The sequence below is a fragment of the Lontra canadensis genome, unplaced genomic scaffold, assembly GCF_010015895.1.
Source record: "Lontra canadensis isolate GAN:19392208 unplaced genomic scaffold, GSC_riverotter_1.0 scaffold15, whole genome shotgun sequence".
In the NCBI taxonomy this organism is placed as follows: domain Eukaryota; kingdom Metazoa; phylum Chordata; class Mammalia; order Carnivora; family Mustelidae; genus Lontra; species Lontra canadensis.
In genome coordinates this window covers 9395542-9413755 of record NW_022631009.1, presented here as the reverse complement: position 1 = coordinate 9413755, position 18214 = coordinate 9395542, and the positions used below count along the sequence as shown (strand labels likewise).

Here is an 18214-nt window from a genome sequence, read left to right as displayed (position 1 = left end):
TGAGCTACCCACTGAGGTACCCAGTACCTTACCACTGTTTAAATTTTAACTTCATTAATTTTATACTTTCACATACAATGAGAACAAACCAAATCATGAACATATGCCTATTATTTTAAGTCAGTTCCTTTTCAACCATTTGTCCTTAAATATGAAAATTGGTAGCAAGAAATTTCAGTCTCTCAAAATTTAATATTTTATTAAATTAATATTTTAATAAAATTTTAAATAGCTATTTTAATTTTAATAAATATTTTATTATTTTAATAAATAATATTTTATTTTATTTTAATAAATAACTGCTATTAGTCTCAAGAAAATTGTTATTATATGTCATCCAATGTCTTTCTTTTTTTTTTTTTTTTTAAGATTTTATTTATTTATTTGACAGACAGAGATCACAAGTAGGCAGAGAAGCAGGCAGACAGAGAGGAGGAAGCAGGCTCCCCGCTGAGCAGAGAGCCCGATGCGGGGCTCGATCCCAGGACACTGGGATCATGACCTGAGCCGAAGGCAGAGGCTTTAACCCACTGAGACACCCAGGCGCCCCCCAATGTCTTTCTTAAAAGTTTTAAGTACAAAAAAAATGTTACATTCAAGGTTCCTTAAATTATTAAATTGGAAAGGATGATAAGAGTCCATGTGTTTTGCCTTTTTAAGATACAAAAATCTCCTATGGAAGATAGTTTTTACATTTATTAACTTTAAAATGTTATTAAAACATATCAACAAATGAGAATCAATAATATCAAGCCTTTTGTCAGTACTGTGTGTAAATTCTATATTCTAGATCCAATACCTTTAGCATTAAAGTTTTATCTCCTGCTTCTGTGAGGGAAGATTTGGAAACAACAAAAACAACTTAATTATTGAGTACTTACTGGATTCTAAGAACTAATAGTCACAATAAACCTACAAGGAAATTCTCTTATTTTCCTGATTTATTGATATGGCAATTAAGAATAAGAAATTGTGTAAATTTTCCAGGATCATGTAGTGACTCACCCACATCTCAGTGTTAAAGTCAGAGCACAAGTCTATTATTGCCCAAGACTTAATTAACCATTATACTAAGAACTTAGAGTTCCCAGCTGTGGGAATTTTAATTCGGTTTTACATGATTATTTACAATTTTCCCCATTAACGTGATAAATATACAAATAGAACCTTTAACAGATAATTTATAAAGTTACACTTCAGTACTCTGCATCGATAATAGGTTCTCTGAACACTCAAACTAGAGCAATGATGTTTAAAGATTAATGAGCTAGGTTATGAATTGCCAGATGTCATTGTATCATTCTATTTTTTAAAAAAGGAATATTTTCAAGGAATTTTCATCATGTATATGAAACTAAATGAAGACAGTTACTTACCTAGTTACCTTCTATTATACGGTATTGATATTTTCTATCAATACCTACATAAATAAAGTAAAAGTGACACAAATTATGTAAATAATTACCGGGAAAAGTGAGACAGAAATATTGACTGATTCTTGATATTTATAGAGAAATATTAAAAAATCCATTGTGAGGCTGAAGAGATTTATTATTATCATGTGTCTGTCTTCAATTATTAAGTTGATTTAAAGCAATGTAATTTCCGATTTATGCATATTGCATGACTAATTTTGGCATAGACATATAGGAACATTTCTCTCAGCTCATGGTCTTTAGTTTAGGATAATTTACTTATTACTATTTTATAAGAGTATGAAGTCATCATATATTGTGGCTCAAAAGGAGAAACATCTGTTTTGTCTTTATGAGAGTATAAAAGTACAGAAAGGGGAAGATCTGTTCATTCCATTAACCCTACCTAGCTCCATGCTAGGTAAAATACTGGAGGAACATTAACTCCAAATGATTTGTTTTCCTGTACTTGTTGACTGTCAAAAATGTATTTCAATAGGATAAGAAATCTCACAATATAAATAAAATGTAGATATCAAATTAAGAAGGAATTAGCTAATAAATAAAAACCTAAAAAGAAGCAGTCCTCTATTATTTAGGCTGAGGTATGGGGTCAGAAAAATTTAGTTACTGCCCCTACTCCACCACCCACTATGTCCAGATAGTTTAAAAATAACTATTTTACCTCCCTAAAACTCAGTTTCTTCAACTGTAAATTCTTAAAGTAACTCTTCCAGTTGGTTTGCTGTAAGGATTAAATTAAATATGTATTTAAATTGCTCAGCATGAAAGCTGGCAAACAGAAAGGATTACGTAATTGCTAATCATATCAGAAATTGTGGTTATTTAGCTAAAAGATGAGAAAGTTGAAGAATCATTTATAGCCTTCTACTGATTTAAGTTATTTTTATAGGTAGTTTTCAACAAAGAAAAGAATAACAGAATAACAGTTCACATTCCATTTATTACAGTGGGCAGAACTAAAATATTTGGTGTAAGAAAAATGCCCTATGAAATATGCTAGCTATATCTGTTTTGGGGCTGGTGATATCAAGTTCCTAGGAAGACCAAGTAACCATCCTTCCTTACTTTATATTATATTATATATTATATTTCATATTATATATATATATTATATTATATATATAATATTATATATTATATTTATATAATAGCCTTGATTTTTACCATTTTCCCAGCACAATTACTAACAATGTCCTGATGTGGATGGAAGACACATGATACTTATAGCAGACATATCCTATACAAATTACATCTTCTATAAACGGTATCAACAGAATTTACTCCTTCCTCAGAGGAAATCAGTATATTGATTCACGATTTGAAAATACACTTCAGTTTAATGAGCCATGAGCTAACATTATATTAAATCTCTGTTAAAATATGGTAAAATATGTTTTCAAAAATTAAAAATTAAAAGTATTGATGCACATAATTTCTTTCCAGGTATGGCAAGATGTGTTATTAAAATACATTTTAGGGGCGCCTGGGTGGCTCAGTGGCTTTAGTCTCTGCCTCCAGCTCGGGTCATGATCCCAGGGTCCCGGGATCAAGCCTCCCATCATGCTCTCTGCTCAGCGGGGAGCCTGCTTCCTCCTCTCTCTCTCTCTCTCTCTCTCTCTCTGCCTGCCTCTCTGCCTACTTGCGGTCCCTGTCTGTCAAATAAATAAATAAAATATTTAAAAATAAATAAATAAATAAATAAAATACATTTTATATACTTATAAGTGTATATGTACGCATATACACAATCATTTCACTATGAAAAATTGGGATTGGGATTATTAAAATAAAAACAAAATTTTGCTTATCTTTTATTTAAATAATTCTTCCTCTTATTCTGTAAATCACATACCAATATGACTTTAATGGAAAAAGTTCAATTCGCAAGAGCTATTTCTTAACCTGAGATTAAATTTTACCATTCTTCTTTTAATATAATACTGTATAATCAGGGGTACCTACGTAGCTCAGTCATTTAAGCATCAGACTCCTAATTTCGGTCTGTTCATGATACTGGTGTCCTGAGATCAAGCTCTGACTTGGACTCTGTGCTCAGTGCGGAGTCTGCTTGAGATCCCCTCCTTCTCCTTCTGTCCCTCACTCCCCACTAGCACATTTTCTCTCTCTCTCAAATAAATAAATCTTTAAAAAGATAACATCATACCATGTAATGAAAGAAAATAATTTCCAGATATGCTCTTGGGACAAAAAAGTAATAAACTTCCTAGCATACCTTTTCCATATCTATAGAACTATACAAGAGCCAAAAGTCATTGTAATGAACTTGAAGTAATATAAAATTCTAAATTTTTTGTGGTTTAGGAAATATTTTAATCTGTTTAATATAATTGAACAGGGTTAAGAGCTTATAATTTTAGAAAGTGTATATTCTATTTACCAATTTAAATTAGATACAGTCTTGCAAAAATAAAGTTTTAAACAATTAGATTTCTGGCTAACTATATGTATTCCACTCATCAAAAAGCTATCACTTAGACTTGTAAAAGACTGAGAAGATCTCTTATTTTGTATTTTTTACACATATTTATAAATAATAGATAAAAAAAACAGATTTATTTTCTAATGCATATTTTGTAATTCTTTTGTTGCCAAAATAGAATATGTTAAAAAAAAATCAGCTTCTGAGATCTTTAAAAGATATATAAATTCTTTACATACTGTAGGAATCTCTGCATAAAATTTTAGAGATGTTTATTTCAACAATCCCATATTAGTAGCATTCAAATTTTGTGTTATTGGCAATATGTGCATATATCTTCATATATCTAAATCAATAAATGAGGAAACTATCCAGCTAATTCAACACAAAATATTTTTCATTGATCACATTATATCTGAACTATAGCAAATATCCATATTTGCTTGCCCTATTTAGGTACATCATAACTAATGGAGTATTTAAAAATTAAGGTATAACTATTAGATCTAAAATAGAATTATTGATAGATACAAGATAACTAATTTTGATATAAAATATGTACAATCACAAAGCATTCAAGTTTACATACTCACCAATACAGGTAGGTAAGGAATCATTCCATTGGGCCAAAGAATTGGGCACAGTATCACACCTAATTGCAATGGATCCATGGAGAATATATCCTGGATTACATTCAAAAAGAACCAATGAACCAACTGCAAATTCATTGCCAATCCTTCTTCCAAATCTTGGTTCAGGCACAGAGCTGCACTGTGTAGAACTTGTTCTAGGAACAGCTGTGTACAAATAATTGTTGATTTTAATTTCATTTTTGGTAGAGAAATGCAGATTTCAAAATGCTATTTAAACAAATTTCAAAGAAATCTTCACTTTTTATCAGCACTGAAATTAACAACTTGAATATATTTCTAAAAGTTCTAATATTCATACAGAAAAAAATATAATTTAAAATGAATACTGCTATTGTCATCAAGATTTTTTTATTTAAAAAAACATCTTACTTTTAATCCTTTAAACAACATCAAGTAAGTTTTTGTTTTTTTTTTTTTTTTTGGTTTTACTAAAGTCATTAATACAACAAAATAGTTTGAATTAGGTATTTCCATTTACGGGATGATTATTGAAAGATATATTTTTTCTTTTTATATTGGGATACCATGTTCCAACATGTGTCAGGTTACATGAGGTAATGTCACATTTTATTTTTCAGTAGTTTCATAGATTTAAAAAAGAAAACACAACATTGTACTAATTTCACAGTATGTTCACAAACTTAATTGTTCAAAATATGTTTGTTATTGAAGATAATTATGTTCAAGGCTAAGTATAAGTCAGACAGATTAACAACAATAGAAGTTTTATTTAATAATCATACAATATCAAATTTGAAATTGCTTTTAGATTTTATAGGTATGTACTTCGATTGTGACTTTTTTTTTTTTGGTTTAGTAAAATAGAATGATAACAGGATGTTTTTTCTTTTTAAAACACATACAGATGGGATTAAAGAGTTTGGCAACAGCCCAAAAAATGATATGATGAATTCCAAATAGATTGATTCCTCTTATGTGACTTGTAATAGTGCCTTTTTAAGTTCATATTATATACTGTTTAATGAAGGAATATTACTAAAAATGAAACAGTAAAATATTATAGACAACATTATAAATGGGATAAAGTTAATAAAAGTATCAAATCATGTATGTTTATAAATTTCTTAAAAATAAAGTTCAAGATACATTTAAGAATAAATACTACATGATCATACACAATTAAAACAAAATGTTTCAAATTATAGCCCTAATATTTAATGATAATATTGAAGCTTGTCTATAAAAGGCGAGAAGAAACTGTGTAAATAAGCTTTCAATTACACAAAAATATTTAATAGCCATGAAGAAAGTTTGAAATCTCCTGAGAGAATGAAAAACTAAAATTTTAGAATGAAATAATGATTTCCCTGCTTGTCTAAGTACATCAGCACAAAATTCTGTACATTTTTAATTTAGAATGCTAGGCTATGGGAAAAATAGATGATGCAGAGAGTGAAGAGTTGTCAGAAAAAAAATGTTTTAAAACAAGATGTTGGAAGGAAGGGAAATCATACTTGAGAATGATGATGGAAGCAAAAGGTCACTTTTAACTTTGGTCAAATTAACAGTTTTCAAGTAATGGGGGAGGAACAGAGCGAAACTTAAAAAAAAACAAACAACAACTAAAAACAACTTTGGTCTCTCCTATATGGTTATGAGGATCTCATTATTAATAATTCTGAACATAGCATGAGGAAATTGATATCATTCCTTAGTGTGTTTCTAGGCTACAGGGTCACTTACCTTGATAAACAAAGTGAAATCCCTTAGCTGTTATTGGTCCAACTGAAGTAAATCGAATTGTGATCTGATTACCTGAACTCAGTGGAAGTGATTCTCCTACTCAACAAAACAAACACTAAGATATCATAAATAATTTCATTCAGTAAACCTAACAAATTATATTAATTTACACTGTTATTTGAAAATGTCAATCTATGTTCTATCAAATTACTTTAAGATAGCCTACCTCTGACAATATATTTTCTTTGGGTTCAGTTTCAATCTCAACCTTTTTACCATAAGGCTTTTATTACATTTTGATACATATTGTCTCATTTCAAAAATAATCCTTAAATATTTTCTATTACATTAAATACCACAGACTCAGTGACTAAATATTATATTTACTTGATTACAATCCCCCAAAATAGTTGGTTATATTTTTCTCAAGCGTTTGAGTTACTATTGTGTTTCTATTTTTGTTTAAAATAAAGAGTGATTCTATTTTCAGTTTATTTTTCATATGGATGACATAAATTTCAAATTTCACTCTAATACCAATCAAAGTCAGTCTTTAATCAATAACTGATGCATGGCAGTTCTAGTAAAGGATACCTGAATGGGATCCTGAGAGGGAAGATAACAGAGAAGATTGCTGAGTTGGCCCATCATACACCTCAACAACATCGTGGAGTGATGTCTGGAAAAATACAAACTGGCCAAACACCACTGATCAACAGGAACCAGGAGAAGCAAACAAATCACCAACCATCCAAAAATGAAAACAAAAAACAACAACAAAAAAAAAAAAATAGAAAGAGGAGGAGAGAGAGAACAAAGTATTACAATATAATACTCATCTTTTTTCTACCTTTAAAAGAGGGTAGGTGCCAATTGGTTGATATGCCTAACACACATATCTCAGGTCATAAGGTAATGACCATGGCCTAAAAGCAATAAAATTTTTAAAATACTATTTTTTAAAAAATAAATTAAATGGGTATAACATTTATCTGTAGATCAGAAACTGTAAGGTTGGTGATTAATACTTTATAATAATTCTGATTTTTCCCATTGGTAGTTTGGTTCTCTTCACTTTGTGACTCTCTTCTCTTTTTCTAATTTTTTTCTCCTCTTTTATATAAGATAGACAATATTTTAATTTAGGGGGATTTCTTTAGATTGCTTTTAAAATGCTGTTCTGCTATAAGTAATAATTACACTGGAAAAATATCAGTAACATACTTTAAAGGTACAGTGTTTAGTTTACATTTTGACTTTAAAATGATTCCTAAGCATTGTTAATATTTTGCCAAAATCAAGAAATATAATTTATAATTCCTCAGCAATTGAGATATACAAGTTTACAAAATGGTTGTTTTTTCATGGTAAATACCTGTCTGAAGTACTTATCAATAGATATTTATAAAGGTCTCTTTTTTGTACTTTTCCTTTAATTATATGTGAACTTTACATGTAGAAATGACCCAAAGTATAACTTAAAAGAAAGAACCTGTTCCAGAGCAGAAATAAGCTTGTATTTTGTGTTTTTTTAAAAAAGAAAAAAAATAATAAAAATTATCCTTAAAACACTTTTTGAATAGAAAAATTATGGCATTAAAGTTTAATAATGTTAAGACAAGGTGACTTTTATAAGCTCAAAATCACATTACTGTAATTAAACTATACATATATATATTTTAAAGTTCATCATAATTTACACATAATTATGTGTAATTATACATACATAATTGAGTCAAGGTTATGGTAGTCCTCTGGTGGTCTCTTGAAGACAGCCTAATTCATTTGAAACATGCTGAGTTTTTCATATGAACACATACACATAATACTGTAAACAAAGATACACTTTTTTTTTTCTTTTGTGCCTGCTAAAATAAGCTGGTGATCTCAGTCCAGTTCTTTGTGAGGTAAAGGGAAATGAAGGCAGATACAGAGTTGTTGCTTTGGACAATTCCTACACATTGTTGTGCTATTTTTCATAAATAATCCTCCTGAAAACATTTCTTAGAAGTTATGAAAACACATTTATGTTTCTGTTGAATCAGATACACGCATTCTATTTTTTTTAATAGTTTATAAGTCATGAAATTTCAGTCCAGACCTTTTTAAAAGACCCATATATTGGTCCACCAAATTCCAAGCCATTTCCAAAATATTCCAAAAAATATTAAGAGTTTTTGTTTTCTGTTTTTGCTTTTTTTTAGATTGGTGCTTGATCTGTTTTCAACAGTGTCTTTGAAAGTTTCTACTATAATGCAGATGTTGTCATTGCCTGTCCAAGTGTCCCCCCACAATAGTGTTAGTCTAATGACAGGCACTTTGCTAAAAACACTGTGCAATGAGGCTCTTGGTAGATAAACTATTCTTTCTCTGTATCTTTTTTGGGAAGACATAAGAAAAAGAAACCACTTAAATTCAACATCGTTTAACTCTTTCTGCCAAATATTTCAAATATTTCCTTAGGAAACATGTCCAATTCCCAAGCAAACCACCACATTACAAACAATATCTAAAACAACAACAACAAAACAACTCCCCTTCAAACAAACAAACAAACAAACAAAACAACAGTCATCCAAGGGTTTTTCTAAGGAAAAAAGGAAAAACAATGATTTTTCTTGTTTTTAGACCTCTTACAACTTACCTTTCTACAGACAGACCAGAATTTTGTGTCACTTCTGAACTAGACATGTTAAAAGGGTGACTTCTAACTTTAGAGTCATAAATACTGCATATTTGTATCATGTTAAGTAATGAAAACTGTAAGGCATGCCCTTGGAGTGTCCTTAGTAACTTATGCCTGCAATTGGTGGTGCTCATTTTGAGATGACAGTGGGGAAGGGAGTGGTGTGTTGAATCTAGCTTCATTAAGCACTTATTAACTAGTAGTAAGCTACTACTCTTCGACAGGCTCTAACTGCATTAACTTACCCAATGAAAATCTTAACTTAAAAATAACTTTTATTAGGAAAAAAAAAAAGTTACTCTGAGAGTATACTAAGCCATTATATGAAAAGTAAAAGTTTAAAGTATATTTTTGCATAACTTTTCTGTAGTATGAAAAATCAAGAACACCTGCACAGTGATATGATTTCCTATACATTACCAGGTTAAGTATTGCCTCATTAAATTACGTTACAAGCCCGAACCAAATATTTCTCAGCTAGAAACTTCCAAGTATTAAATGGTAAACCTTGTGTTTTGCTTCCCCAGGCCATCCACAAATGTCTTTATTTAGTTAGTTTTCTTACATTCACACAGCAGTAGGTCTTCTGCTTCTAAAATATTCTGAAGGGCCAACTGTACCCTTTGCATGGTTGAGGTCTTTGTAGGAAAAACTGTGAAAGACTTTAAGATGGATCCAAAGATAACTGGATGTTGTGTTCGGTGAGATGTTTTTTAGCCTACCCTTCTGGGTCACCTGTGTTTTGGGGGAGCTGTGGTGTATGCAATGGTTTATTGTCCAATGGACAGACCTGTAAATTCATTTCAGCATTCCATGCTTATCTATGTATCTATCTATCTATGTATCGATCTGCCTCTCTATCCACTGATCTATACTTGGCTATTGAATTCTATATTAAATCACTGTAGTATTTAGTAAAACCCTCTTTAATTCCTGAGTTAAATAAAATTTTTTATAAAAAAATTTGATACATGTTTACTTTATATTTGCATGGGACTCAATTTACACTCTCTTTAAAAAACAAAACAAAACAAAACAAAAACCCTTTTAACACTGATCTACATACCTCAGCCTAATGACTGGACCATCATTTTATTTCTAGGACTACAATTAACCCCTAAAGTCTGGGCTGATCAGGCCATCTAAAATAATTAGCGAGCCCTCTGTCTCCTTTCTCTTAGTTTCCAACAGAGATACAAAGTTCTCTGCATCTCAGCTCCAGGGCTGCTTTCCCTCTCTATGGAGATCTGCTTGTGAATATCAAAAGCACTTTGCTCTCAGGTTATTAGAAGAGGCTATAAACACTAAGCTGCTTCTTAAGGGAAGCACCACTCTAAGTAAATTTTTCCCCTTTCTTAAGCATGATAGATCTTAAAAATAATGTTTTAACTCCTTTGTTCGAAATCCGTTTTATAATGTTATATGTGTATTATTGCAAGTTATAAAAAAGAAGAAAAGGGAAGTCTAATAAGGCAGAAATAAACATGTAAAATACCCCTACAAATCAGTCTATGCAAAGAATCTATTATCTCTGAAATTACTTCTGAGCCTCTTATTTTCCATATATTTTATTCTAGAATACAGTTTATTAATCTAACTAATACTGTTGATTCTGTTCTATGATGTACTGGAAACAACTGGGGTCAGAAAGCCAACTGGTCCAGAGAGTCTTTCTCTTAGACCCCATTAACTGTATTTGTAGGCATTCAGGTGGCAGCTTATCTTTACCTATGGAAAGATGTTAAGTCAGCCAATTAAACTAATTGTAAACCAACAATAGGACATGTTGGACACATCTTTTAATGCAGATCATTGCTGTGCTAATCATTTAATCCATTCTTAAAAGCAAGTCCTCTACCAACCACAAAAGGGTAATATGTAGGAGGTGTTCTAGGCTGCATTTAAAAAAAAATATATATATATGAGGTGGCTCAGTCGGTTAAGCCACTGCCTTCAGCTCAGGTCATGATCTCAGGGTCCTGGAATCCAGTCTCGCATGGGGCTCCTTACTTGGCAGGGAGCCTGCTTCTCTCTCGGCCCCTGCCTGCCACTCTGCCTGCTTGTGTAAGCTCTTTCTCTCTCTCTCTCTCTGACAAGTAAATAAATAAATAAAATCTTTAAAAAAATTACAATTTAGATTTTTTAATAAAGATTTTATTTATCTATTTGAGAGAGGAAGAGCGAGAGAGCAGGAACAGTGGGAGAAATAGGGAGCCTAAGGAGGAGTTCGATCCCAGGACCCTAAAATCATGACTTGACCCCAAAACAGACACTTAACCAATTGAGCCACCCAGGTGATAGGATATTCACCCTAACTTTAAAATTTCCTAGTTCATTTGCTCCCCCATGAGCAAAGAAATTCAGAATGAGACAGGACATTGTGTTTCTCTATTTTTCTTTGTAGATAAAGCAAGGTTTATTTGACATCTAGTTTTTACAGTATTCTATCCAACCAAGATAGAAAGGCGGGGGTCCATTTACTGAGGCAGTTTGCAAGATGCAAGTGCTCACTTAACTAGTTTCAAAAAACATTTGTTTCCTCATTCTGCACCAACTCTGCCATTTCTCCTTTAGCCACATTAGTTTAAGTCATGAGACTATCCATTCTGCTTAATTTAGCCATTTCAAATGTACATCAATAAACGATGAAAGGGTGGCTGGAATGGTATAAAGAAATTCCTGAATATTAATAAAGCTCCAGAATTAGAAGGCACATTGCAGACCAGCAGTCTGCAGTATCTTGGTGGAAGTATCTTGGTGGAAAACAGCACAGTAGACGGGTGAGGTGTGACATCGTGCACGATATGGCTTTGCGCCCAGAGGAGTGTGCATTTGTTTAGAACATAAATAAGCAGTTCTCTACTCTCGATTGTTGCTGAATGTTCCACCATTGCCTAAGCAAGTCAGAAACTTGGAAGTTGCACTTAATTCTTGTACCATCAAAATAACTAGCTAGGGCATTCATTGTACAGAGGCTCACTGATTTAGCAATTAACTTTAAATGAGGATAATAAAACAAACATGGACACGACTGATGTTATTCAGTGATTAGGATTGGAGTTATCGAATTAAAAATAAATATTGAGTTTATGCAAATACAGAAGGGTTTTAATTTTGCCTTTGTCAATATTGTTTTCCTCTCAGGAAGGAATCAGTCGCAGAGTATCCCAATGGCACACTAGTTTTAAAAGGAAAACAAACCCTCAGACTCAGATGGGACCATGATGAAAGGAGGTGATCTAACCATTCCTGTTTACGGTAAAATTAAATGTCTAAGAGTTTGTGGTAAATTCAGGTCTCATTCAAACTTGCTTTGATTGTAAAAGGGATCACATTTGGTAGAAGAAGACAAGGAAGTAGGTCACTAAGGGCAGTGGTAGTTGTCAGCTGGTCGGTAGCTCATTCACCATGGTGCCAATGTGCTAAAATAACAAGATGTCTTTGCTCTGTGACAGAAAGGATAAAGCAGCTTACAGACTGTCATTAGATTTAGATGAACTAATGTTTTAAAATCACAAATCTATGGGTCTGGAATGCCCTCATAAAGGATATATGAAAACTAGCAAATGAAGAGTTAGGTCAGATTCTGGAATTGGACTTTAGGACTGAATCTAGGATTCAGGATACGAGGAAGTCACTTCACCTTTCCATGCCTCAACTTCCTCATCTGTGAAATAGGGAACAATAAAAGTACCTAAATTCATAGGACATCAATATTTATAAAACACTCCAAACAAGCACCTGAACACAGTAGGATGTATTAGTTACTACTATTAGTATCTTAGCCTTGTAAATATATATGCTACTAATTCAATCTGAAAATTCAGTGGTAGGCAAAAGTTAATTGACCGCCGAAGTTAGATAACATATTTTTTTCCCCCTCATACTCTCCTTTCCACACATGCATATTTAGAACAACGTGTAGACTTAATTGGGTCAGAAGAGCATTCCAGGTGTTTTAATCAAGGTTCATTGAACTGATGATTTCAAAATGGCTATGCTCTTCTCTGTCACTTGGTTTTACATTCTGTCCTTCTGGGTGGAATATGAAAGTAGGATTAGCAGTTTTTTATATGGGCCAAGAAAAAGGGAGCAAGGTGAGAGAACGTTCTACTTTTGTTTTAGTTTGTTCCCTTCATCTTAAGTCCTAGTCCCACTGTTGCAAAAGCATTGAAACACCATCACAAAAGAAATAGTTCCACACAGAGGGGAGTCTGGGCAGGAAAAGGAAAAGAAAAATATTGTAAATTCCTATTAGATCTCAGCATGATTCTCAACATGCCTGTTATCCTTTTCAAAATCTATACATTCTTTTGTATCCTAGGGTTCATTTTGATTGTATTAGGCACTCAGCTGGTTAGTTGCTCTGTGAAAAAATTGTAAAGAAGCCCCCCCCCCCTATTTTGCTCAGCTTGCATTTTATTCACCAACACGGCACAGAAGAAAACACACATGTGCACTCACGCTACCAGCAGAACAGAAATGAGACTCACATCAAAGATGTATTTGGAACTGTAACTGATTATGTGTGCAAGCATAAAAAAAATGACTGTTGGTGACATACCAAAATGTTTTGCTACCTTTATATGAATTTTGCCTCATACTTTTCACCTCATATGAATACTTCAATATTATTGAAATGTCTATGCATGCAAAATACTTCCTTTTTCAATTAGTAACATATATATACAGTACTCTTTGTTCTCTATATGCTCTGACTATGAAACTGTTTATTGTATAAAAAACTCCAAGGTTGCTTTTGGTATATAATGGTCACTTGAATACTTCATGATTTTAAAAGCATTCTCATTTAAAGATGATTACAAGTATCCAATTAAAACCTCAATTTTATGAAATACATATATAGAGAGTGAAATATTCTATATAATATAGTATATAAAGTTATATATATATATATATATAGTGAAATATTTTAACAACTTATTCAAAAGCACCAAAAGACAGAACATTTAAAATCAGTCCCAAATCAAAGTAGTGTGCTACTTATTTTCAAAACGTCATCTATGTGGTGCCTGGTTGGCTCAGTCCTTATGCATCTGCCTTTGGCTTAGGTCATGATCCCAATGTCCTAGGATAGAGCCCTGCATCGGGTTCCCTTCTCGGTAGGAAACCTGCTTCCCCCTCTCCCACCCCCCCTGCTCATGTTCCTGCTCTGGCTTGCACGCGCTCTCTCTCTCTCTTGCTGTCAAATAAATAAATAAAATCTTAAAAAAAGAAAGTCATCTAGCACTGGAAAAGTTTGAGTAGAAGTTGCAATGATATTATAATAATTGAGAATTTCATCAGTATTTTGGAAACTTTCACATATTCCGCATATCATTTAGATTCCAAATACGGTTATTATAGTACAATACTAGTAAACTATTAACTCACAATGAGGTGCTTTACACTAAGATGGTGTTTTAGTTAAGGTGAGTCATGTGAATCATACACTAATTATCTATGGGCTATTTAAATCAGATAGAAGTTTGCCTCCACCATGGGTTCTGCAGTCAATCTTGCCCTTGAGCAAATAACCTAGAAGTGCTACGTTAGTCAACATCTCACAGAGTACCATGAAAACATGCTGGTTCTGAAAAGAAGTATACCAAAATCTTTTTATTGCAATTTTGTAATAATCAGGAAAAGATGTTATTTAAAAAACAAAATCATGTTTCTGACCAGGGTACCCAATTATCCAGGAACTAAGTAGCTCCAGAAATCTTGTCCTGTTTTGAGTTTGTAACAGTAAACAGGATGATAATTTATTTTCCTGTTAGCAGTTTCCTGTGTGATACCTGTACCAATCTATAAGCTAGGTTTACTGACTAAATCCATGGTATTTACTTTCAGGCTTCTCTGAAGCTGGGTGTATATACTGTGACCATTTGCTCATCACAAATTTTCACACTGTCTATAACTTCTTTTAAACATATGGGCATTATAAAAAAAAAAAAACGCTTATAGCAAATGTAGTTCAGTTTTCTTTAATTGTTTCAGGAACAAATATCTATTCAACTGCAAGCCAACAGCTTATCTGCAATTTGGCAGTTGTAACATTTCCCAATAGCTGAAAATCAATTTGGTGTTCAAAAAGCAATGAAATCAAGAAAAACACAATAAGCAATTCTATTGCATGTTTAAAAGAATTAAAACAGAAAAACAAAATCAAAAGTTTAAAGTGTTACAATATTTTATTAGCACTTTTATTTTGAACTCAATTTCAATTTGGATGAGTATTTTCCTCTAACCATTCTTAAGTCTTTTTTTCTACACATTTGGCAGAATATGTCTGCCGAATCCCAATGAGGCCAGACAGATTTAGGTCAGGAAAATATTCTCATGTGGACTATAACATAAGTTAGTGGAAATTTTTTATTATGGAAATTTCCAAACATATACGAAGTAGAGAGACTAGTAAAATAAACACCCATGAACCCATCCATCCAGTTTCAACACTTTTGAACATGTCCAATTTTGTTTCATTTATTGTCTCCCATTCCCCCTATATCCTCAACCTGGGAATACTTTAAAGCAATCCCCAATATTCTACTCCTTTTTTATAAAGGCTTCAATATTTATTTCTAACAAATGAGGACTTTAAATAATAACCACAACTAACTACTGTATCTAATAAAACTAACAATAATTTCTTTAATTTAATAAGCATTTCTTGATTTCTTTTCCTGATTCTCTTCTCTCCAAATATATATATATACATATATATATATACATATACATATACATATACATATATATGTGTGTGTATATATATATATATGTATATATATATATATAATTGCTTTGATTAACTCAGGATCCAGACAGGATCCACACATTCTATTTGGTTGCGGTCACTAAAGTCTCTTCCATCTTATTCTGGATGTCATATACTTATGGAAAAATATGTGTCTTCTGAAGGCAAAAGACTGAAGTAGGATAAAACTCAACTGATCAAATTTTCCTGTCGTCTAGGTTTTGTTGAGAGTTAATTTGATGAAGCTACTATGAGCAAGCGATATTCTGTGCCGAACACCTCTGGAGGTGCTGCTATACGGATACAATTCCTGATCCTCTGAAATCCCATTTCAATCAGAGCATTTTGTTTCTCTGTTTTATTTATGGGACTTTCACATACGATTCAGCATTAAGCCTGGATTCAAATTCTTGCTTTCACTGAATTCTTTACACTCTGCATATTGCCTCCTACGCATGCCATGCCTTTTCTGCAGGCTCAGCACCTCGCACCCCTCAACTCTCAAAGTTCCCCTGCCTAAGAATTCTCTAATTGGCAAAATTTACATCTACTTTAGGATGACAGATGGAGGGGTTCATCATAGGGCAACATTTTAAAAGAATTTCTCAGTTAAAAAAAAAAGTGTTCTTAATAAATAAGGTATTATATATCCTGTAGACTCTTAGACGTTTTTAGCAGATTTTAGAATTCAGAAGAGTAGCAGGGACAGCTCTCTTTGCCCATTGGTCCTGTACCGTGCTTTAATAAAACCACCTTTTTGCATGAAGAAGAAGAAGCAGCAGAAGGGTGAGAAGAAGAAGAAGGGTGGAAGAAGGACCTGGTAAATAATTTTTGTTCTCATAATGATTTACAAAATAAAATATTAGTAATAAAAAATCTGAGATTTGCAGTTCTATACACCTGGATTTGATCAGCTTTGCTATTCAGTGTTGTATGACCTTCACCAAGCGAGGAAACCTTCCTGCATCTTTTTCCTAAACTACAAATAGTACCAACTCTAGGATTGTTGTAAAGGTTAATCTCTAAAGCATCTCGCCCAGCAGGTGCTTAATAAACACAATATCACTCACACACACACACACATACACACACACACCCCATACCTTGTGACCTTTGTAATCTCTTATTTAAAGAAAAATTTATATATAATTATATAAATAAATCAAATAAAGCATTTTTTTTTAACTCTACCAAATGTGATGGTTAGTAGTTATAGTAGTAATCTTAACAATGAAAACAAGTAAGAGTAATAGCATACCAGTTTTGGAAGACACACCTTATCATTCATTTAGTCCAAATCATCATGTGTTAAAAATATCCTTTTAGTCCTTTAACCTTCCTCAGAGAATACATATACACATATTGGAGCATAAAAGAGTTATTGAAATAAAGCTACAAGGGGCACCTGGGTGGCTCAGTGGGTTAAGCCTCTGCCTTCGGCTCAGGTCATGATCTCAGGGTCCTGGAATCGAGGCCCGCATCAGGCTCTCTGTTCAGTAGGGAACCTGCTTCCCCCTCTCTCTCTGCCTGCCTCTCTGCCTACTTGTGATCTTTCTTCCTTCAAATAAATAAATAAAATCTTTTTAAAAAATGAAATAAATCTACAGGATATGTATTATTCAAAGAACACAGTGAATATTGCTGGGGGAAACTGGTCTTATTTACTGTTTCAGTTCTCCAAAAGACTTTTCCTCTATAGCTATTTTTTTTTCCTTTCAGAAATAGTCTCAAATTATTATATTGTCCATAATTAAGGATAGGAAAAAATATTTTATGCTAGCTTGGAAAGAGCTACTCTTCTTCTTAGTACAAATAAAATAACTTATCTCATTATTGTTGCTTTTTAAAAAAGATTTTATTAATTTATTTGAGAGACAGAGAGTGAGTAAGAGAGAAAGCATGAGTGGGGGAGGGAGTGGAGGGGCTGAACAAGAAGCAGCAGCAGACTCCCCACTGAGCAGGGACTGCTCCCTGGAGTCCCAACATGGGACTCCATCCAGGGACTTCAGGATCATGACCTGAGCCAAAGGCAGCATCTTAGTCAACTGAGCCACCCAGATGCCACTCACTATTGCTGTTTTAACATTTTTACCATCATTCCTTATTGAACTTATCACTGATTTTTGGCAATACCATTATCAAAAGCATCTAATATTCTTCCACAACTTCATTCCAATCCCTTACCATTATTAAGTTAGTTATTATTTACTATGCGCAAAATACCATACTGTTGCTGAGAAACTTACAAATGGAAATTCTAGATATATTGATAAATTCTGATATTGACAAATATTGATAAATTTCAGTTTCTCATATAAAGATTTTTGACTAGAAAATCATTTAGGTATATAGACAAGGCTGGAAGAAATTTGAGATATTTTTTTCCTTCACTTGGTGCATATATAAAATTTATTTGGATTAATAACGTCATTAGTTGATAAACAATGAACCTGTTGATGTTTGAGGTTGATGCATAAATCTATTGTTATCTGCCTCCTGACCCAGAACTTTGTACATACAGATGAATTTAGTTAC

The 18214-nt window shown here is 32.6% G+C and overlaps 1 protein-coding gene across 2 annotated transcripts in view; it reads right to left on the bottom strand.

The window, feature by feature from the left end:
* The window catches only part of CSMD3 (CUB and Sushi multiple domains 3), a 1221727-nt gene that overhangs the window by 170678 nt on the left and 1032835 nt on the right, over positions 1–18214 (bottom strand). Inside the window, exons 33-35 of one of the 2 annotated variants that reach the window (XM_032858445.1) lie at positions 6831–6944; positions 6237–6332; positions 4473–4676 (exon numbers count right to left, since the gene is read on the bottom strand). In XM_032858445.1, the coding sequence (XP_032714336.1) occupies positions 4473–4676; positions 6237–6332; positions 6831–6944 (414 nt within the window). The remainder of the gene's footprint in view (positions 1–4472; positions 4677–6236; positions 6333–6830; positions 6945–18214) is intronic. The other variant, XM_032858446.1, reaches the window with a different exon arrangement.